Source organism: Balaenoptera ricei, chromosome 6, assembly GCF_028023285.1.
Source record: "Balaenoptera ricei isolate mBalRic1 chromosome 6, mBalRic1.hap2, whole genome shotgun sequence".
Taxonomy (NCBI): Eukaryota; Metazoa; Chordata; class Mammalia; order Artiodactyla; family Balaenopteridae; genus Balaenoptera; species Balaenoptera ricei.
In genome coordinates this window covers 16,227,776-16,250,946 of record NC_082644.1, presented here as the reverse complement: position 1 = coordinate 16,250,946, position 23,171 = coordinate 16,227,776, and the positions used below count along the sequence as shown (strand labels likewise).

At 35.7% G+C, this 23,171-nt stretch overlaps 1 protein-coding gene across 5 annotated transcripts in view; it reads left to right on the top strand.

Annotated features, from left to right (window-relative positions):
• The window catches only part of PPP3CC (protein phosphatase 3 catalytic subunit gamma), an 89,803-nt gene that overhangs the window by 34,063 nt on the left and 32,569 nt on the right, over positions 1–23,171 (top strand). For all 5 annotated transcript variants that reach the window (XM_059926929.1, XM_059926926.1, XM_059926928.1 and 2 more), the window contains exons 2-4: positions 5,031–5,228; positions 5,564–5,688; positions 15,643–15,754. In XM_059926929.1, coding sequence (XP_059782912.1) covers positions 5,031–5,228; positions 5,564–5,688; positions 15,643–15,754 — 435 coding nt within the window. The remainder of the gene's footprint in view (positions 1–5,030; positions 5,229–5,563; positions 5,689–15,642; positions 15,755–23,171) is intronic.

The window sequence follows — 23,171 nt, the reverse complement described above, 5'->3', positions numbered from 1 at the left end:
CTTGACATTGGCACAACATCTATGCATGTGATCATTTTTCTAGTAATTTATTTTTATTGCATTTTACGAAGTATAGTTTTCCACTTGTTGGTGCTGGGGTGGGGGCATTTCCAACAGACAGTTTACAAAGCACTACTCTAGATCCTCTGTTTTTCACTCAGAAATTCTGAACTCCATGTATTCATGTGGCCACATAGGGGCTGGGGCAAGGGACATGAAGACCAGTAAACTATGACTATGTGATGACTGGGAATGCAGGTGCTGATTATCTGAGATTAGTGGGCATGAGAATTGCCTGGGGTACCTGTTAACCATGCGGATGCCTGTGTAGATCTCCAAAGATCCTGATTCCACACGTATGAGACCTAAGAATCTATGTTCTAAACAAATGCCTCTGATCAGTTGATTCTGATTAATTTTGTTCCTGGATAGGTTGTTTAAATCAGGATACTTGAGAGTAAAAGGAAGCATTATTAATAATTACATCAGGACAAAATAAATAAACTAGGATACTCAGACATATGGTCATTCTGTGTCTGGGGCATATATTTTTAAACAGAGGTTTAAAGTTTACTTGGAAAGTTTCTACTGTTTCCTTTCATTAGCAAACTTACCTCGATTTCCTTTAGTCTTCTCTGGATTGTGGCTCTTCCCAGTCTTCTGTGAATCAATCTCAACTATCGTATGTATAGAACTATCCAGTACAAGAAGGGAAATGGAATTCAGGGCTCTAAACATAGCTAGGGGTAACTTGGAGGGAGGTAAGACCCACTCCTTTAAAGTTGAAGATTCTTTTTTTCTGATTTGAAGGATATTGATTTTTAAAATAACCCTTACCATTTATGATAAAAACTCTCCAGAAAGTGGGCATAGAGGGAACCTACCTCAACATAATAAAGGCCATGTACGACAAACCCACAGCAAACATCATTCTCAATGGTGAAAAACTGAAAGCATTTCCTCTAAGATCAGAAACAAGACAAGGATGTCCACTCTCACCACTATTATTCAACATAGTTTTGGAAGTCCTAGCCACGGCAATCAGAGAAGAAAAAGAAAAAAGAGGAATACAAATTGGAAAAGAAGCAAAACTGTCACTGTTTGCAGATGTCATGATACTATATATAGAGAATCCTAAAAATGCCACCAGAAGACTACTAGAGCTAATCAATGAATTTGGTAAAGTTGCAGGATACACAATTAATGCACAGAAATCTCTTGCATTCCTATACACTAATGATGAAAAATCTGAAAGAGAAATTAAGGAAACACTCCCATTTACCATTGCAACAAAAAGAATAAAATACCTCGGAATAAACCTACCTAGGGAGACAAAAGACCTGTATGCAGAAAACCATGAGACAATGATGAAAGAAATTAAAGGTGATACCAACAGATGGAGAGATATACCATGTTCTTGGATTGGAAGAATCAATATTGTAAAAATGACTCTACTACCCAAAGCAATCTACAGATTCAATGCAATCCCTATCAAATTACGAATGGCATTTTTTACAGAACTAGAACAAAAAATCTTAAAATTTGTATGGAGGCACAAAAGACCCCGAATAGCCAAAGCAGTCTTGAGGGAAAAAAACAGAGCTGGAGGAATCAGACTCCCTGACTTCAGACTATACTACAAAGCTACAGTAATCAAGACCATATGGTACTGGCACAGAAACAGAAACATAGATCAATGGAACAAGATAGAAAGCCCAGAGATAAACCCACGCACCTATGGTCAACTAATCTATGACAAAGGAGGCAAAGATATACAATGGAGAAAAGACAGTCTCTTCAATAAGTGGTGCTGGGAAAACTGGACAGCTACATGTAAAAGAATGAAATTAGAACACTCCCTAACACCATACACAAAAATAAACTCAAAATGGATTTGAGACCTAAATGTAAGACCGGACACTATAAAACTCTTAGAGGAAAACATAGGAAGAACACTCTTTGACATCAATCACAGCAAGATCTTTTTTGATCCACCTCCTAGAGTAATGGAAATAAAAACAAAAATAAACAAATGGGCCCTAATGAAACTTCAAAGCTTTTGCACAGCAAAGGAAACCATAAACAAGATGAAAAGACAACCCTCAGAATGGGAGAAAATATTTGCAAACGAATCAATGGACAAAGGATTAATCTCCAAAGTATATAAACAGCTCATGCAGCTCAATATTAAAGAAACAAACAACCCAATCCAAAAATGGGCAGAGGACCTAGATAGACATTTCTCCAAAGAAGATATACAGATGGCCAAGAAGCACATGGAAAGCTGCTCAACATCACTAATTATTAGAGAAATGCAAATCAAAACTACAATGAGGTATCACCTCACACCAGTTAGAAAGGGCATCATCAGAAAGTCTACAAACAACAAATGCTGGAGAGGGTGTGGAGAAAAGGGAACCCTCTTGCACTGTTGGTGGGAATGTAAATTGATACAGCCGCTGTGGAGAACAGTATGGAGGTTCCTTAAAAAACTAAAAATAGAATTACCATATGATCCACCAGTCCCACTACTGGGCATATACCCAGAGAAAACCATAATTCAAAAAGACACATGCACCCCAATGTTCATTGCAGCACTATTTACAATAGCCAGGTAGGTCATGGAAGCAACCTAAATGCCCATCGACAGACAAATGGATAAAGAAGTTGTGGTACATACATACAATGGACTATTACTCAGCCATGAAAAGGAATGAAATTGAGTCATTTGTTGAGACGTGGATGGATCTAGAGACTGTCATACAGAGTGAAGTAAGTCAGAAAGAGAAAAACAAATATCGTATATTAATGCATGTATGTGGAACCTAGAAAAATGGGACAGATGAACCAGTTTGCAGGGAAGAGTTGAGACACAGATGTAGAGAACAAATGTATGGACACCAAGGGGGGAAAGCCGTGGTGGGGTGGGGATGGTAGTGTGCTGAATTGGGCGATTGAGATTGACATGTATACACTGATGTGTATAAAATGGATGACTAATAAGAACCTGCTGTATAAAAAATTAAATAAAATAAAATTCAAAAATTCAAAAAAAAATAATAACCCTTACCTAAAAACTTAGGACTCTCCTGGAACTTTCTTTTATGCATGTTGTCCCAAGCCAATCTTAATTCCTCTTAGTGTTCCTGGCTCAGCTGTGTCCCATTTCTCTTAGCTAGGCATAATCCCCTTGATCCATTTCATCCTTACTTTCATTTAACTGACTTGTTTACTTGTTTTAAATAAATTACAACTGAAGAATTTGAGAGAAAGAAAAAATATCTTTCTAAATTTCTTCCTCAGGAGCTCTTTAGGTTGTTGTCACCTCTACTTACATAACTTCTATGATATATAAGAAAAACGGGTTTCCTGTTTTGTAAACTGTTCTCTGATTACAAATGAGATAGGAAGAAAATGATTTTTATTAGTAAGTAATAATACTACTGGTAGAAGTCAAATAATTTCTGTGGATCTCTTGTCTCTCATACTACCTCTGTTATGATACGTTATTGTCATTTCCAACATATTTGATTTTGTATTATTTCATCTTGTTTTTAGTTTTTTGACCAATTTCTTTGATTTACAAAGTGGGCAATTAAAAACAATTGAGTAAAAATTTAAGTAAACTTGTTCAGGACTAACCTTCACCCTGTCTTATACACTCACCAGATGAATGAATAAAAGACTCATAATATTTTATTTTTGTCTTATTTTAGATTTAGATTATCCTACTAAAATAGTATATTGATATTCCATATGAATTACACAAATTAAGACTAATTTGTCCTTTAAATTGAGACAGTTTTAAGAGGGAAAGGGGATGCTATTAACAATTATACTAGGAGAGCAGCTGAAATCTAGGACTGTCCTAAGTAAACTGGGATGTATATGGTCCCCTATCTCAGGATAATATTTGCTGGTTGGATAGCTACTATGATATTTTCAATGGGCTTTGAATAGTCAAAATGAGTCAAATTATAGCTAAGAACATTACAAAACTTATCATAGGACTTTCTTTACTTGTAAAAAAACCAAAATGGAATGGCTAGATCAACTCTAAAATTGTTTAAGTGCCTGTAGATTTCAACTTGGTTCTTAATAATACTTCCATAAAGCTAGAAGTGGAATCACCAGACAGTAACCACAAATTGAAATGAATCCCTCCTTTAAAACTTATGGTTTATAGACTTGTGGCTATTAGGTCACAGGGAATCTAAAATAGACTACATTATAAGATAAGTAAAAGAAGAGGTGATAGCCAATTTTAAAATGTCAAAAATTTTTTTCTCTTCAAGTTGCTAATTTACCATGATGTTGTATATAAACTTTATATCCAGTGTAGACTGAAGTTAGTTGTTAGCATTTCGAGATTAGAAAACACAGGTAGACCTCCCATACCTATTTTTCTCAAGTTTATGCTCTGTTACTATAGCAAGTAATTCTGTGGAAGAGCTCCATCCTGTTAGTTGTGTTCTTGTTATCAGTAATATTTTAAGCAACTACCTTTTAAGAATACATACGTACATACATAAAAAACATCTATGATTCCCTTGATCAGGAACTGAAGTCAAACTTCCAAGACATGGTTTCATTAGGTCTGTTCTTTGGAAGAAATAAATGCCCTTTTAGTGTTGTGATTTCTTTTCCTTCATTTTTTTAAACCATAGTTCCATTTTTAACACCTTTTCCATAGATAAAAGATACTCATATCATCTAGTCCCTTGTCTCACTTTTAGCTTATCTACTGAATCAACTTCAAGTCTTTCATCTTTATATGTATAACATAATTTATACACACACACACACATATATCTTTTAAATGACTTTGACTTTAACTGTGGCCTTTTAAAAAATTAGAATCGATCATCTATAATATATAGTATCTTCGATTTTTTTTCCCATGTAGTTCTGGTGCTGTGGATGTGAAATCGTGGTGATGCATTAGGTGTAATTTGTCACATAAAAGTAATGTGTTTATGGTTTTTCTCTATACCTTTAACTGTTTAAAATTTTTTTTTCTCTCTTTCTAGCTGTCCCCTTTCCTCCAACACAGCGGCTTACTTTGAAGGAAGTATTTGAGAATGGGAAACCTAAAATTGATGTTTTGAAAAACCATTTGGTGAAGGAAGGGCGACTGGAAGAGGAAGTAGCCTTAAAGATAATCAATGATGGGGCTGCCATCCTGAGACAAGAGAAGACTATGATAGAAGTAGATGCTCCAATCACAGGTATGAGAGTATTCGCATGGTGGTACTTAGATTTGAGCTAATTTGAGAAGTGATTACAAATAACCAACTAAAATGTGTGATAATTATTCTAGGAATTGTGAACAGTCTTAGGATTATTTAGTATGTTTGTTATTCATTGAAGAAATACAATTTAAAATGTCTAATATTTCCAGTAGGACTATTTTGTATTGATAGATTGCCTGCAATTATCGAGCAGTCCAGCCAAAAGTAGACTGATTTAAGTTAAAAGTTAAACTGTGGTCCTATTGGTGTAATGCCCTTTCTCTTCTAAGACATAATTTTTCACCTCACCCTAGGTCTGTTTTTTTTCCTAGTATGTGGTGACATTCATGGACAATTTTTTGACCTGATGAAGTTGTTTGAAGTTGGAGGATCACCTAGTAATACACGCTACCTCTTTCTGGGTGACTATGTGGACAGAGGCTATTTCAGTATAGAGGTAAATATTAAACTGGATGTATTGGAACTATCATATTATCTTTCTAAAAAAATTTCTTTCCATTCTTCAGTAGAAGAAATTAAAATGAGAACACTGGCAGAATTTATAAACTTTGTTACTTTCAATAATTAAAGTGATAGAGATACGTTTTAATTGATATAAAAAGAACTATTCCTTTTATTAGCCAGTAAAAATCTGACATATAGAAGGCTATGTTAACCCTGCTTTGCAAATAACTTAAGTGTTTACCAACCTTTCCTCTTTGTAGATAGTGTACAGGCTGTATATAAATGACATAAATTGCTATTCACCCTAAGTGGGGTTTGGGTTAGCTCACCTTAATTATAAAACTATAAGCTGCTGAGCTACATTGAATGCTTAGATTAACTGCCAGTGCTGAATAATCAGGCACTTAGCCTCTTGTAGGAATAATTTATGATACCGTTGCACATAAGAAGTACATGTTCATTGAAGGAAAAAATGATTACAGTTAGTGAAGTTAATGAAAACTCACAATTTATGTATTTTGAAAATTGTATGATGACAGGAAAATGGTTAGATTTAAAACAAAGTATAAGCTTTTATGTACAAAAGATAAAACTATTTCAAAACCTAATGGAATGACTTGAGTACAGTGGAACTACAGTACATTCATATTTAATGTCCGTTGATTCAGCTGTACGTGCTTGGCAAATAAAAGAGAAGTAACTTTTGAAATAGTGCAGGTAATCGAATTTATAATATCCCCAGAATAAGCATGAGATGAGAAACTGAGTCTGCTTGCTGTTCTTGCAGTCTTTAGTTCTGCCTCTCCCTCATAGTGTGGGACCCTCACTGTACTATGTGTGTTTCTGGTGGTTAAAGGTTTATTGTTCATGCAGCATCACTCCTAAATACAAGTCAACTATCTCACCTGGTACTCAACCAAAAAGCAGCTGTGGTACTAAAGCTGCCAGAAAAATAAACGACAAGAGAAATATATCTTACTCTTTAGTTAGATAGACAGTCTAAATTCATGAATCAGAAAAGATCAGTGTTATCTTGCCAGTGTCTCAAATTCATTTAGTGTCATCTATGAGGACGAAAGTTAATGATAGGAGCTAAGGGAATAAGCACATTCTCCCTGCTGCTCAGTAAATTCCCAAGATCTCTAAATAGGTACCTGGGATGGGTGGAGATCATACTTGCAGACTGTAACATTAAAAGCTTCCCATATTCCTATCCACATCCTATTTTAATAGACAGTATGTCAAAAGTATGGGTGTTTGAAAGACACATTGAATGCTTAGTTCTTTGTGTGTTTAGTAGCATGAGGAAGTTTTAGAGGCTGAAGAAAAGAATACAGAACTTACTGAATTTTTAATTAATTTTATTTAATGAAATAACTTTTTAAAAGGATAAATATTGTGCCAAATCATCCTCTGATTACTAACTCACATACTTTAAAAATAGTTTCAATGCATCAATATATTCACAATACACACACACACACACAAAAACCCACAATGATTTTTGTACACATATGCCATATTCAGAATATTTTGTGTTAACGTATTTTTTCTGTCACTCATCAACAAATGTTTCCTGAGTTCCAACTGTATGGCAGGCTCTGAGCATCAAATAATGAGTAGGATTCATGGTCTCTATGGGAGCTGACAGTCTAATAGAAAAGATATACTTATGAATAGATCGTTCAGTACGATATGAAAATACTTATTTATTTATTTATTTTAATATTTATTTATCTATTTTGGCTGCGCCAGGTCTTTGTTGCAACATGCGGGATCTTTTAGTTGTGGCATGCAGACTTCTTAGTTGCAGCATGTGGGCTTCTCAGTTGTAGCATGTGAACTCTTAGTTGCGGCACGCATGTGGGATCTAGTTCCCCGACCAGGGGTCGAACCCCGGCCCCCTGCCTTGGGAGCATGGAGTCTTACCCACTGGACCACCAGGGAAGTCCCCGAAAGTACTTATTTAATTATTAGCAATATTCTTCATATTAGGACTGAGCACAGTGCCTGACACATAGTAGGCACTCAATATTTGTTGACTGAACGAATGTTAATAAATCATAGTTTGTATTTGGCTTTATCCTGTTATTTGATGTTTGGCTAACAAAGCGTTTTTCTGAAACAGCTTAAGAGATAAATGAATCAAAACTTTAAATTGACAGTGCTGTATTATACCAGTTTTAAAACTGAACTGTAGGATATATCTCATGTTAGTTGGAAGCCACTTACAGACCACTAAGATTATAGATTTCTGTAAGCTACAACTTAGTCTAACATGATACAAGTATATACTTGAACAATAAATTTTTATCAATGTCCTTGATAAGCATGAGTGTGATGTTTTTGTCAAACAGATGAAAATAAGGTAATGGGGTCCCTATTATAATTTTTTGTTATAAATAGTCATTTTTTTGTAGAAAAATTGGGAAATGCAGAATCTAAGAAAACAAAAATTCTTATAAATGAAGTTGTAAATGAATTATAATGAAATTACTGTTAACATTTTGTTATATTTCCTCAGTCTTTTTCTTCTTTTACATGTGTATATTTTTTAAAGAAAGTTGAGATCGTTGTGTGCATTCTCTTTTGTAGTCTTTCCCCCACCCCACCATCATTGTACTGAGAGCACTTTTCTCTATCATTAAAATTTCTCCAAAAGCATGATTAATGGTATAAATACTGTAATTTATTTCACCATTTCTCTTTGGATAATTTGGTTTGTAGCAGGTACTGCTTATTTGCCTACCTTTTTTCTCCTTCTTCCTTACTATCAAATCCCTGTTTTGTTCAGATAAATGGGATTGGGGGTTGTCAGGGAGAACTAAATAGGTACCTGGGATGGGTGGAGATCATACTTGCAGACTGTAACATTGCAGACTGAACCTATTTAAAAGTTCTCAAGGAGAACTTTTAATTTCAGGAAGGGAAGGCCCTTATCCCAGCCCAAGGGAATGAATTCTGGTTGGTTTGAACTAGTCATGGCAATCCATTCCCTGTTACCAGTGATTAATCCAGGATAAACATGAGATCCTCTTTTGCCCAGTAATATATAAAGGGACTTCTGCACGTTGTGTTGTCGTTGTTGTTTGTGTGTGTTGTTTTGAAATTTTTTCTTTCCAGATGAAAAGACTCTTGCAAGGTGAAAGCTTTTGGACCCCCATTCCACTATGTCATGTCAAATGTGGGTGTGTGTACTGTAGCAGCCATTTTGTGACCATGAGGAGGTGCTATAACTAAGAATGAAAAGCAGACCTGCTGTGAATAGCAGATCAAAGAGGGAGAGAGGGCATGATTTCTTGGTGAAGATGTTGAGCTGGTACACTAAACCTAGACATCTTACCCCCAGACTGCTTGTTTTCTGAGATGTTTAAATGTCTTTATGGCTTAAGCAGCAGTTAATTGGATATTGTATCACTTGTACTGTAAGTGGTACAAGGTTGTTTTCCAGTTGTTTCCATTCTGCATATTGCCGCAATTAACATCTTTTTGAATACATCTTTAATAGCATTTCTGATATTTCCTTAGATTGGATTCTTATAACAAATGAGCATTTTTAAGAGTGTGAGCATTTTTAAGACTTTTGATATGTATTGCCAAATCGTTTTCACAGAACTTTATTTTCTCTTCCATACTTAATAATTTCTCTTTCCTTGAGCCTGTATGAGAGAATCAAGGCATGATGATTTTTTTTTTTTTCCATGCCCAGAGCAAGCATTGATCTTTCCTGAAGCAACGTGGGCATTGGTAGTATACCAGGGACTGGTCCAAATGTGACTGATAAAACAGAATAGTAAAGTTTCACTTTTGTCTGAGCCTTTTGATATTCCTTCTTCATTTGCATCCATTATAAAGTACTTCCTCTGTGGTAGGGGAAGCTAAATTTTAGTTTCCTTTCATTGATTTTGTAATATGAGAAAGGATTAAAGGGAACATTTTCAGCATAGGATGTGTTGTACTAAATGCACAGGAGCCACCAAAGAGAAAATGTTATCAGATGTTTAGGTGATGTAAATGTTATCAGATGGACAACTAATGAACAATTGTTGACATATAGAAATGATTCTTGAGATGGAGTAAAAATTCTCTTCACATAGAAATACAAAAGGTAATTGAGTATCGAACAGATCTTCTGATAATCATGACCTTTAATTGATGTGTACAAGATAATTGTACAGTTGCATCCTGATGTATAATACGAGGAAATAAAACTTGAGATTAGAGGCTCAGAAGTATATCAACCAAATTACACTGTAGTGTGGATGAGCATTATACCTCATTACTTCAAAAAGGTTAGTTGGTCATTTCAGGAGGCAGAGATAAAGACCAAATAATTCAAAAGATATATCATGTTCTTGGTTGGGAAAGGTAAGTAGGAAAAGAGAAAGTGCTTTCTATATTTATATATGAATTTAATGTAATTTTTCCTTGGAATATTTTGTGAAATTTGATATGTTGAAAACGAAAGTCAACACAAAAAAGAAAAAAGCCATCCAATTATATTTGTATGTGTCTATATATTTACATTTTATAATGTTTATTTTGCACGGTCTGTCTCAAAATGTACATTATTTTGATCCAACAATTTCATTTTTGAGAAACTATACTGCAGATGTACTCATAATTATGTACAATGACATATGAATGGTTTGTCACAATAATTGTGAAGTTCTACTGGCATTTAATGAGCAGGGTTCAGGAATACAGAACATCCTGCAACAAAGAATTATGCTTGTTAATAGTACCTAAGTTGAGAGACATTGTTAAATTCTGGGGATGTGGAGATAAACAAGCAAAGCCAAGTCCTTTATTGTTCTGTTTTTTAAAAAAAATATATTTATTTATTTATTTGGTTGTGCCGGGTGTTAGTTGTGGCAGGTGGGCTCCTTAGTTGCGGCAGTCAGGCTTCTTAGTTGTGGCATGCATGTGGGATCTAGTTCCTGACCAGGGATGGAACTCGGGCCCCCTGCATTGGGAGCGCGGAGTCTTAACCACTGCGACACCAGGGAAGTCCCTATTGTGTTTTCTAGTGAGAGAGATGGCATCTTATATTTGCTTAGTGTCTATGAAAATCAAATCAGGGGAGGGGACAAAAGGGGGACAGGAGTAGCTAATTTAGTTGGAGATCAGGGAAGTCCTATCTGAAGAGGTAATATTTGAACGAAAACTTGAATGACCTGAGGGAATGAGCCATGCGTAGATGGAGGGGGGGGTGAGTACATTCCAGGCAAAGGGCATATCAAGTGTAAAAGCTCTGAGGAAGGAGCAAGCCTAAGGCAGCCCAGGAATAGAAACAAGGTCAGCATGGCTAGACAGAATGAGTAAGGGGAAAATGTAGACAGTGTATCAGAGACATAGGCAGGGTTTACATGATGTCAGGCCTTGTAAACCCTGGTAGAGTTTGGGTTTTATTCTGAATGCAGTGGGAAGCCATTAGAGCTTTTTTGTTTGTTTATTTGTTTGTTAAGCATGGCAGTGATATATTCACATTTATGTTTTAAAACAATTACTCTGGCTGTTACATGGTGGACTGACTATGGGAGCCCAGAAAGACTAGTTAGTAATCTCATCCAGTAAGCATAGGCAGGAGATGTTGGTGACTTAGAGTAGGCATTTTGAGAAGCATTTGGATTCAGGATTTTGAAGTCTTTCCTTTCAGAAAGGTGGGAAATCTTGGTTGAATTAAGCTCTTAAGGTCATGGCACATTTATTACTAGTCTTTTCTAAGTCCCTCTATTATTTTGTTTTGTTTTTCTTATCTGTGACCTCTATTTTCCTTACTCCCTCTCCCAACTATACATGTTTCTATTGTATTTAGTATATGCCTCAGAATACATATATTATTATTAATTTTTTAATATATAACATTTTTGTGGGAAAATATTTTAATTTTACATAAATGTTATGGTGCTATTCAGTCGTTCTCAAACTTTAGCATGCATCATAATTACCTTCAGGGCTTGTTCAAAAACAGATTGCTGGACCCCACCCCAGAATTTCTTTAGGTCTGGGATAGACCCTGAGAATGTATATTCTAACAAGTTCCTGTGTGATGCTGATGTACCACACTTTGAGATGAATGTGACCACCCTGAGAATCACTGCTGTAGCTCTCTTTCTGTTGATTTAGGTTTTTACATATCAGTATGTTTTTAAGATCTATCTGGGTTTCTGTCTGCTCCATAGTATCCCATAGTATACATCTATGACATTTTAGTTCTCTGTTCTCAGTGGTGGACACTAGGTTGCCTCCAGTTTCTTTCTATCATGAACACTGCTGTGAGGCACACCCTTATATAAATCCACTTATGGTCCCATGTTTTAGTTTCTCTATTGTTTATGAACAAGAGTGGGATTGCTAGGGAAAAGGGTACTTACCTTCATATAATACTTGAACTGATTATTGCAGATCACTCTTCAGAACAGCTGTACCAGTCTATACTCCTACCAGTAGCACCTAAGAGTTCATATTTCCTCATGTCCCTCTTCCAGAATTTGGTTTTATCTCATTTTCTAATATTTACCAAAATGATAAAGTAGTATCTTATTGTCATTTCAATTAATATTTCTTTAATTACTAATGACACTGAGCATCTTCTCATATATTAGCCATTCCACCCATACAATCCCTGTTAAGAGTTTCCTGTATGACATTTCAGAGATAGATTAAGCATATACAAACATATTTGCATATCTGTTTTAAAAAATAAATGTACTTATTAATGTACATTGCCCTTTAAGTGCTGCTTTATCTGGGTCCCACAGATTTTGACATGTATTTTTTTTATTATCATTCAGCATTTTTTAAAGAATTATCTTTAAACCCTAAGACAATGAAACAGTATGTTTTTTGTTTCCAGTCATGTGGGATTTTTTTTAGAGTTAGTATTTTGTTACTGATTCTAATTAGTGTAATTTAATTAGAGAACATAATCTGAATAATATTCATTCTTTGGAATTTATTGAGACTCCCTTTGGAATTTATTGTGGTACCCAGTAGATATTTGTGACTATCCCATATATACTTGAAAATAATGCATTCTGTACTTGTTCACTTGTTCTCTATAAGTTTGATTATTTTTGTTTGCTTGAACTATGATTTACTTTTGGGTTTGCGTCAAAATCTCCAGCTACAGTTATTGATTTATCTGTTTCTCACAATAGTCCTGTCAATTTTTGCTTATGTTTTGAAGCTGTATATGAATGAGATATGTATATTTCATGATTAGACTATATGATTGATTTTCATTATTCACGGATTCTGTATTTGTATATATGCCTCCCTACTAAAATTTATTTGTAATCCCCAAATCAATACACATAGTGATTTTGAGGTCCTAGGCCCTCTCAGCAGGAGCTAGGAGATATATATGTATGCGTGTATATATATATATATATACACACACACACACATACACTATATATATATATATATATATATATATATATATATATATGTATGTATGTATCTTGGTTATATATAGTGTGTGTATATATATATATTATATATTATATACATATATAACTTGGTTTATTCTCCCCCATCCCGTCCCTTTCTTTGTTACTTTGTTATCCGTTTATAATACAGTTAGGCTCATTTGTTACTGTTCATATTATATTTGGGGTTTCTATCACATACTGGTTGATTTAAATACTAATTTTGAGTAATTTTAATACCCAAATAATTTTAATTACTGTGGTTCTAGAGGTCAAACCTATCCAAAGAGGTATGCTTTGAGAAGTGTCACTCCGGCCTCATCCCTCCTAACCTGTTCCCAGTCCCCACTTCTTTCCACCCATTTCCTCTATGCCTGCTCTAGGTAACCAGTCTCTTTAGTTTATGATTTATCCTTCCCTTATTTCTTATGCACAAATGAGCAGCTAATATATGTTTTTCTTATACCCCTTCTTTATTACATAAACAGTAGCATACTGTAGATACTCTTTCATTTTGCTTTTTTCTTAACAGTGTATCCTAGAAATTGCCCCAAATCAGTTTATAGAGAGATCTTTCTCACGTGTTTTTTCATAGCTTCATAGTACTTCATTGTGTGGATGTATCATAATTTGCTCAGCCTCTCTCCTTTGTATGGTCATTTAGGTTGTTTCAAATATTTTGCTGTTACTTACAAACAACACTGCAACCTGTGTGTATGTATTTTCTTATTGTTGGAAGTGTATCTTCAGGGTAGGCTCCTAGATGTGGTCAAAAGTTAAATGTATATGTGGTTTTGTCAGCTCTTGCCAAATTGTTTTATACCATGCAAATTATTTTTATATAGTCAAACTTACCCATCTTTTCTTTTTTTGCCTTTGGACTTTTAGTCATTAGTTTTAAAGTTTTTCCCTACACTAAGGCTAAAGAAAACTCACCTACATGTTTTCTTCTAGAACTTGTATGGTTGCATTTTGATATTTAGATCCCTTATCCATTTGTTATTATTCATTATGTGAGATATGGATGGAACTTTTTTTTTTGAAATAGCACCAGTTGTCCCAGAGACATTTATTAAGAAGCTCATCATTTCTCCAGTGATTTAGGATGCCACCTTTCTTATATCTCAAATTTTTATATGTACGTGCATTAATTTCTGACGCATTTTATTCCACTGGTATGTTTATCTACATATGTGCCAGGACCACTATTTTAATTTAGAAAGTTTATAGTAAGTTTTAACCATCTTTTTCAGTGTTTTTCTGGCTGTTTCCTGGCTGTTCTTACATGTTTATTTTGCCATATAAATTTTATTATCAACTTGTCTAACTCCATAAAATAGCTTATGGTATTTTTATGGGAAATGTAATGGGTTTATAAACTAGGAAGAACTGTAATCTTTTCTTTTTTCTTTTTTTTTGGCTGCGCTGTGCAGCATGTGGGATCTTAGTTCCCCGACCAGGGATGGAACCCTCGCCCCCTCCAGTGGGAGCGCAGAGGCTTAACCACTGGACTGCCAGGGAAGTCCCAAGAACTGTAATCTTTTAATGCTGAATCATCCTATCCAAAAACAGGGAATGTCTTTCCATTTGTTCATGTCTACTTTTGTGTCTTTCAGGAGTGTTTTTTTTAACTTTTTCCTGGTATGAGTTTTGTACATTTCTTGTTAAATTTATTCCTGTGTAGTTAATCTTCTTTGCTGCTATTGTAAATGGAGTTTTGTCTACCATTGTGTCCCACTTATTGTTTGTGTATATGAAGGCTACTGATTTTGTATGTTAATTTTATATCCTTCCATGTTACTGGATTTTTTATTAGTTTAGTTAGTTGTATCATTGATTTTTCTGGAGTTTATCAGGTATGCTATTATATCATCTGCAAATAGAGATAGTTTTTTTTTTTCTTTACTCATTCTTAAGCCTCTAACTGATTTGTCTAATTCAGTTGGCTAATACCTCTAGTACAGTGTTGAATAGTAGTGGTATTAGTGGATATCCTTGCCTTGTTCCTGATTTTAGTGGAAATGTCTCTACTGTTTCTCCACTAAATAAAATACAGGTTTTAGGACTAAGGTATGTGTGTGGGTGACTTTATCATAGAGATCTAGATATTTGGATGGAACATGGGAACAGAAATTAAGAAGAGATTTCTATGAAGGCTACTCTCTTACATTCTTTCAAATTCTAGGGCAGGGAGTTCCCTGGAGGTCTAGTGGTTGGGACTCTGAGCTTCCACTGCAGGGGGCACGGGTTCAATCCCTGGTCCGGCAACTAAGATCCCACATGCCATGTGGCGCAGCCAAAAAAAAAAAAACCCACAAAACCAAAAACAACAAAAAAGACAAATTCTAGGGCAACAGCACAACACACTCAAAAGCTGGAATTCTTCATGTTTCAACTTGGGAATGTCAATGAGGTACGCCATTATAACAAGTCATTTGAATCTGTATAAATTGTCTTTATGTGCTATTGTGGTCAAAAATAAAAATTTTATCCTTGTGTTTGTCTTGTAGTGTGTGCTGTTTTTATGGAGTTTAAAGATTAATCATCCCAAAACATTGTTTCTGCTTCGAGGAAATCATGAATGCAGGCATCTTACAGAATATTTCACCTTCAAACAGGAATGTAAGTATAATCACTCCTCCAGAACTTTTTAAGTTATCCTTTAGCCAGTCCCAGCGAATTAAACACAAAGAAAAGAAACTAATGGACCTCAAATGCTTCCTGTTCTGTTTTTGTTTTGTTTTGTTTTGTTTTCTGGTGAGAACCTAGATTCCACTTTTTAACACTTGTTTTGAAAATAACTTTTGAGTATCCCCCCGGGTCTATAAGTAATACATTTAGGATATTTGGAAAACGTTAAGAAGTCCAAAGATATGAATTGTCCACAATTACACCACTTAAAATTAATCACTATTATCTCACTATTTGGTATATAGTCTTCTATTCTTTTCTGTATACATAAAAACCTATCATGAAATAGTTCAGATATATCTATATCCATACAATCCTCCCTTGATGTCCCAGGAATGGTTCCAGGACCCCCACAGATACCCACATCCGCAGATTCTCAAGTCTCTTATCTAAAATGGTGTAGTATTTCCATATAACCTTCATACATTCTCCTGTATACTTTAAGTCATCTCTAGATTATTCATAATACCTAATACAAATGCTATGTAAATAGTTGTAAATACAATGTAAATATTATGTAAATAGTTGCTGGCCCACTGCAAATTTAAGTTTTGCATGTTGGAACTTTCTGGAATTTTTTTTCCCCCAAATATTTTAGTTCCTCAGTTGGTTGAATCCATGGATGCAGAACCTGTGGATATGGAAAGCCAACTGTATATATTTTTGCAATAAAATTGGGCTCATAGTATATGTACTGTTTAATAAATTGCTCTTTTCATGTTATGTAATAACATTTTTCCATTTTATTAAATATTTTTTAACATGACTTTAAAATATAATATTAATGTTTTTAAAGTATTCCATCTTGTGAATGTACTATCATGTGTGTGGCCAATTTAGTAGCAACTGTAGGACACTTAGGTTGATTCCAACTATAAATAATACTAATAGTAAAAAAAAAATTTATTATTATTATTATTTTTTTTTTTAAATAAATTTATTTATTTATTTATATTTATTTTTGGCTGTGTTGGGTCTTCGTTTCTGTTCAAGGGCTTTCTCCAGTTGCGGCAAGCAGGGGCCACTCTTCATCGCGGTGCACGGGCCTCTCACTATCGCGGCCTCTCTTGTTGCGGAGCACAGGCTCCAGACGCGCAGGCTCAGTAGTTGTGGCTCACAGGCCCAGTTGCTCCGCAGCATGTGGGATCTTCCCGGACCAGGGCTCGAACCCGTGTCCCCTGCATTGGCAGGCGGATTCTCAACCACTGCGCCACCAGGGAAGCCCAGAATTTATTATTAAAGGTAGAATTTTTTTGAAACTCAAAACATTACAAGCTGATTTAAAAAAACAAAAACAGGGAATTCCCTGGTGGTCCAGTGGTTAGGATGCCGTGCTTCCACTTCCACTTCCACGAGGCCCAACTAAGATCCTGCAAAGCCTCAAGCCGTGAGGCAAAGCAAAAACAAAAACAAAAACGTCACAGATTTCTTTGACCAGAATCTAGGTACTCACAATTGGCTCTAAGTAACATGCAGCATGATGGTGACTATATTGGGCTTGTTTGGGAGAACTTGCCTCAGGACATTTGCACTTATCATCTTGTTTCCCCAGGTGTCTATCTGCTTAGAAGACCTACATCCTTACTTCATTCGTGTCATAGCCTCAGAGATTTTCTTCCCTGGTTGCTTTTTCTAAATTAAAATCTCATCACTTTATTCTCATACCCTGCTTTTTTCCCCCATAGTATCTATCAATACCTGAATTTTTAATATATCCTATATATATAAAATTTATATATTTTTAATATATTTATTTATTTATTGTCTTTCTCTCCCACCAGAATTTAAGCTGCATGACAGCAGGGACGTGTTTTGTTCTCTGTTGTTCTTCCAGAACACTATCTATCTAATAAGTCATAGTAGATGCTTAACAAATATTGGTTGAATTAAATTGTTGAATGAATGATCCTTTGTGATTTATATCTTTAGGATAGACTCTCAGAAAAGAATTACTAGGTGTCAGGGCATGAACATTTTAAAGACTTTTGGTACATACTCTAGCACTCAAAAAAATTATATATCAGTTTATACTACATGGAATTTTTGTATTGTTATAGTGAAAGGAAAATACTGAAATAAAAAACAGAATTATACCTTTTTTGATTTCTGAAGTGTTAGTATATTCTTTATAAAATAAGAAAGCTAAAATAATCTCTTGTCAAGCTCTAAAGTCTACCTCTTTCCCCCCATAATCCTGAATATATAAAAATGCTTTGGGACTTCCCTGGCGGTCGACTGGTTAAGACTGCACTTCCACTGCGATGGGGCAAGTGTTCCATCCCTGGTCAGGGAACTAAGATCCCACCTGACATGTGGTGTGGCCAAAAAAAAACCACCTTTATTGTTCATATAATTGATATTTTGATCATGGATTTTACTTTGTGTCCTATTCAGATTTCTCTTCAGATTATCATCTTGGAGGAATATATTATATTTGAAGTTTTATTACCAAAAGAATATTCAAAGTTGATAAAAACTTTTAAATTTGTTTTCAGAGACTCAGAGTTTATTCAGCTGCCACAAAATCCCTCTGCTTACAATTTGAGAAACGATTTGAGAATGTTCCCAATGCTCATATTAACTCTTGTTACCAGTAGCTTCCTACATTAGAGTTAGCAGTTGTGATGACAGCCTTCCTCCTAGTAACGCCTGGAAGGAAAGGTCTTTCTTACTGAAAGAAATTTTAGAGTGTGAACACTTAAAACTCCCTCTGAGAGAAAAGTCAGCTACAAATGGGCAAGATATAGATCATTCCAGGCCTTGGAACTTATTGAAATAAACACTTTAAATCAGTAATTAACCAGGAAGTTTAAAAAAAATTAGATCTACTGTTGGTGAGTGTTTAAATTGGTGTAAAATAGTTGAAGAGTAATTTTGGAATATCCGTAAAAATTTCTGACCCAGCAGTTTGGCTTCTAAGAATTTATCATGCAGATTGTATCTTTTTTTTAAAAATTAATTTATTTTTATTTTTATTTATTTTTGGCTGCGTTGGATCTTTGTTGCTGCACCCAGGCTTTCTCTAGTTGCAGAGAGCGGGGACTACTCTTCGTTGCGGTGCACGGGCTTCTCATTGCGGTGGCTTCTCTTGTTGTGGAGCACGGACTCTAGGCGCGTAGGCTTCAGTTGTGGCGCACGGGCTTAGTTGCTCCGCAGCATGTGGGATCTTCCTGGGCTCGAACCCGTGTCCCCTGCATTGGCAGGTGGATTCTTAACCGCTGCACCACCAGGGAAGCCCTGTATCTTTTTTTTTTAATACTGCATAACAAATTACCACAAATTTAGCTGCTTAAAACAGCACATTTGTTATCTCACAGTTACTGCAGGTCAGAAGTCCAGGCACAGTATGGCTAAATTTGCTGCTCAGGGTCTCACTGGGCCAAAATTAAGGTGTCACCAAGGGCTGTGTTCTCATTTGGAGCTTGGTGTCTTCCAAGCTCACTAGTTGTTGGTGGTCCTTATTGACTGTGGGATTAAGGTCCCTATTTTCCTGCTAGCTGTTGGCTAGAGACTGCTCTCAGTTTCTAGAGCCCAAATGCATCTCTCTGCCTTCCTCTTCTGTGATCAGCGAGCTGGAGAAAACCCTCTGCTTTTCAGAGGCTCACCTGATTAGGTCAGGCCCACCCAGGAGAATCTCCCTTTTGCAATAATGATACATAATCATGGGAATCTCAATGTATTTCCAAGTTCCACCCACTCAAAGGGGCACAGATTATACAAAGGTATAGGTCATTGCAGGTCATTTTAGAATTCTGCCTACCACACTATATACTCAAAAAGATAAGAAGATACGGATGTTCATTATAGTGTTAATTGTAATAGAAAAAAAAAAAAAAAAAGAATCTAAATGTCAATAAAGGACTGCTTAAATAAGGGATAATACATCTAAAAAATGGAATGCTAGGCAGCTGTTGTAAGATCAAGGTGGATCTAGATGTACTGATATGGAGAGCTGTTCAGATATATTGTTAGGTGATGGAAGCCATTTGCAGAACACGTATAGTGTGATCTCCTTTGTAAATTAAAAATATATAAGGTGCAGAAGTACTTGGGACCAGTGATTACCTGTGGGGAGCTGGATCAGGAGGACTAGTACTTTTAATTTTTTATCTTCCCATAGGACTCCTTGAATTAGCTTTTCATCACCACTATGTAATACTGTTATAACAATTTTTTAAACTGGTAACTTTCAAATTATCCATTTGGGGCCCAAGCATTTAAAAGGCTTTTTAAAGCATCCCAGGTAATTCTGTAGCACACTGCTGGTTAAGAACACCTCTTCCAGAGGCTTGGAAAGTATCTACTGTTTGTCATTTGAGAACCACTTCACCAAGTACTTTAAAAATTGGAAATATTTTGCATTGTTTTTCTAAGCCAAATATTAGGGTGGTCCTCATTACACCTCTATTTCTTTACCTGGGAAAATTAAACAGTGCCTATCAAGCAGTTAACAAAGGCCCTGGAATGCTCAATATTTAGCAATAGATAAATAATGAAGAAAAAGCTGTGAATGGATGCCTCTGAATTAAGATTCATGTTTTTTCGGTAACATTCTATCTAATTCTTCCTCTGTTTTTTCAGAGTTCTTTTTTTGATTAGTATAATTGGTTCAGACTGTTTTCAGAAGATAGAACAATAGGTTTGGGAAACATTTTGAGTGTGTCATTTTGCACAGGATTTCTTTTTTTTTTTTTTTTTAAATTAATTTATTTATTTATATTTATTTTTTGGCTGTGTTGGGTCTTCGTTTCTGTGCGAGGGCTTTCTCCAGTTGCGGCAAGTGGGGGCCACTCTTCATCGCGGTGCGCGGGCCTCTCACTATCACAGCCTCTCTTGTTGCGGAGCACAGGCTCCAGACGCGCAGGCTCAGTAGCCGTGGCTCATGGGCTTAGTCGCTCCGCGGCATGTGGGATCTCCCCAGCCCAGGGCTCGAACCCGTGTTCCCTGCATCGGCAGGCAGACTCTCAACCACTGCGCCACCAGGGAAGCCCCTGCACAGGATTTCTTATCTCAGGTTTTTCTTTGCTTTTCACATGCTTTAATTTAGTTAAACCACGTTTCTTTCTTTTTCTCGTATCTGCCAAGATACTCCTGTTTCATTCTAATGCTGCATCTGAAATGTTAATAAATCTTGGAATAAGCACACAAATTCAAGTACAATTTCAAATGTTGTTCCTATATAAGGAAAGAGCATGTGTGCCACTTTGCATGAGTGTTTTTACTGATAAGCTGATCTTTCTTAAAGGGCCACTGCGGCATTTAGAATCAGCACCTTATAATTACTGTTAAGTGATGCTTAGTTCCAAATTGTGCAGCTGCAATCTTGTTAATATTTCTAGGAGGGGCAGGTGGAGGCTTTTCTTTTCTTATATCAAGTTTTAAAGTGCTTTATATTGCAGAGATTTTTTTTTTATTTCTTTTAAATCCAGAGATAATTTGAGTAGCAAAGTATAACAGTTAATTTTTGACATATCATTTATCTTTGCAAAAACATTTCTTTATTGTTATATACTTGGAAAGCAAGAAACCTAGTGGTTTTATGATTCCATCTCATAGCTCTGGGTCCATATTTCTAAAGTAAATTAATTTCTTATTTCCAAGGGCCTCTTTTTTGATGTGTAGTTAAACAGCTTACTGAAATTACAGGAGGTTCCAGAAACTCCTGTAATTTTGCTAATGAAAACAGTATTGTTATGACAGGTTGATTTTTTGTTTTTTTTGAAATAAATGTTTGCCATTGTTCATTACTTATAGTAGCAAGAGATTGGTGTGGTTAGATTGTGGTATATCCATAAAGTGAAATATTATATAGATACTAAAAAAATAGCAAAACTCTTCATATAACAATGTGGCATGATCTCCAAAATATGTTAGTAAGTCCAAAAAACGGGAATTCCCTGGCGGTGCAGTGGTTAGGACTCCGTGCTCTCACTGCCAGGTGCCTGGGTTCAATCCCTGATCCGGGAAATAAGATCCCTCGTGCTGCACAGCACAGCCAAAAAAGAAAAAAAAAGTCCAAAAAGGGGCTTCCCTGGTGGCGCAGTGGTTAAGAATCCACCTGCCAATGCAGGAGACACGGGTTCGAGCAGCGGAGCAACTAAGCCTGTGCGGCACAACTACTGAGCCCGTGAGCCACAACTACTGAAGCCCGCGTGCCTAGAGCCCATGCTCTGCAACAACAGAAGCCACCGCAGTGAGAGGCCTGCACACCGCAACGAAGAGTAGCCCCCGCTCGCTGCAACCACAGAAAAGCCCGCGTGCAGCAACGAAGACTCAACGCAGTCAAAAGTAAAATAAATAAAATAAAATAAATAAATTTATAAAAAAAGAGAAGTCCAAAGAGCAAGTGAAAACAGTGTACATATTCTACATTTATCTAAAAAAACAAAAGAATGTTGTGAAAATGGAATAAATATACATATCTGCATATGTATGCGTAGAATATCTTTATAAAGACACCCAGGAAGCTAGTTACCTGCAAAGAGGGGGAGGAGGCACTAATTCTGAACCTTTCTTTTTTTTTGAACCTATTACCTTTGTTTTAAAAAAATAATGAAAGCAAATAAAAATTAAAACAAATATATCATCACTTTTTAGACCGGGTCATGGTTTCCTGCAAATAGTGCTGACTCTCAAAATTACTTTCAAAGAATATTGTTGAGAATTTTGTTTTGTTAATGTTATATTATTGATACTAGTTAGAACTTGTATCAGTGTGATCCTATGACTGAGGTGCATGTTTCCTTCATTATGGGATATATCTTACAATTTATCATGAAAATAAAACACTTGAGTCAGCTAATTTAACCTTTGGTAATTATATATTTGGCTCTTTAGATTCTCCTACTAAATATTTAATTTAAAAATAATGATTGGGAGGAGTATTGCATCATGTTAAGAGCATGAACAGGTTCAAGTTCCAGTTCTGCCACTTACTAGTTGCACCTTTGGACAAGTGAGCCCAGTTTCCTCAGCTTTTTAATGAAAGTAATGTACCTACTTCACAGGGTTTCAGTGAGGATAAAATAAGGTAATTTTATTGGTTAACACTTATATAGAACCAACTTTGTGCCACACATTATTCAAAGCATTTTACATACGTGAATTCATTTAATCCTCACAGCAACCTTGTAATGTAGGTGGGTATTATTATTAGGCCTATATTATAGATGAGGAAGTAAAGGCACAGAGAGTCAAGTAATTCGTCCAAAGTACTATTGCTAGTAAGTGGCGGAGCTGAGGTTCGAATCCAAGCAGTCAGGTTCCAGACTCCATTCCACTGTGTTGAACACTTAACTCATTGATGGCACAGGTACATTGTGAGCCTTCAACAGATTTCAATAATAAA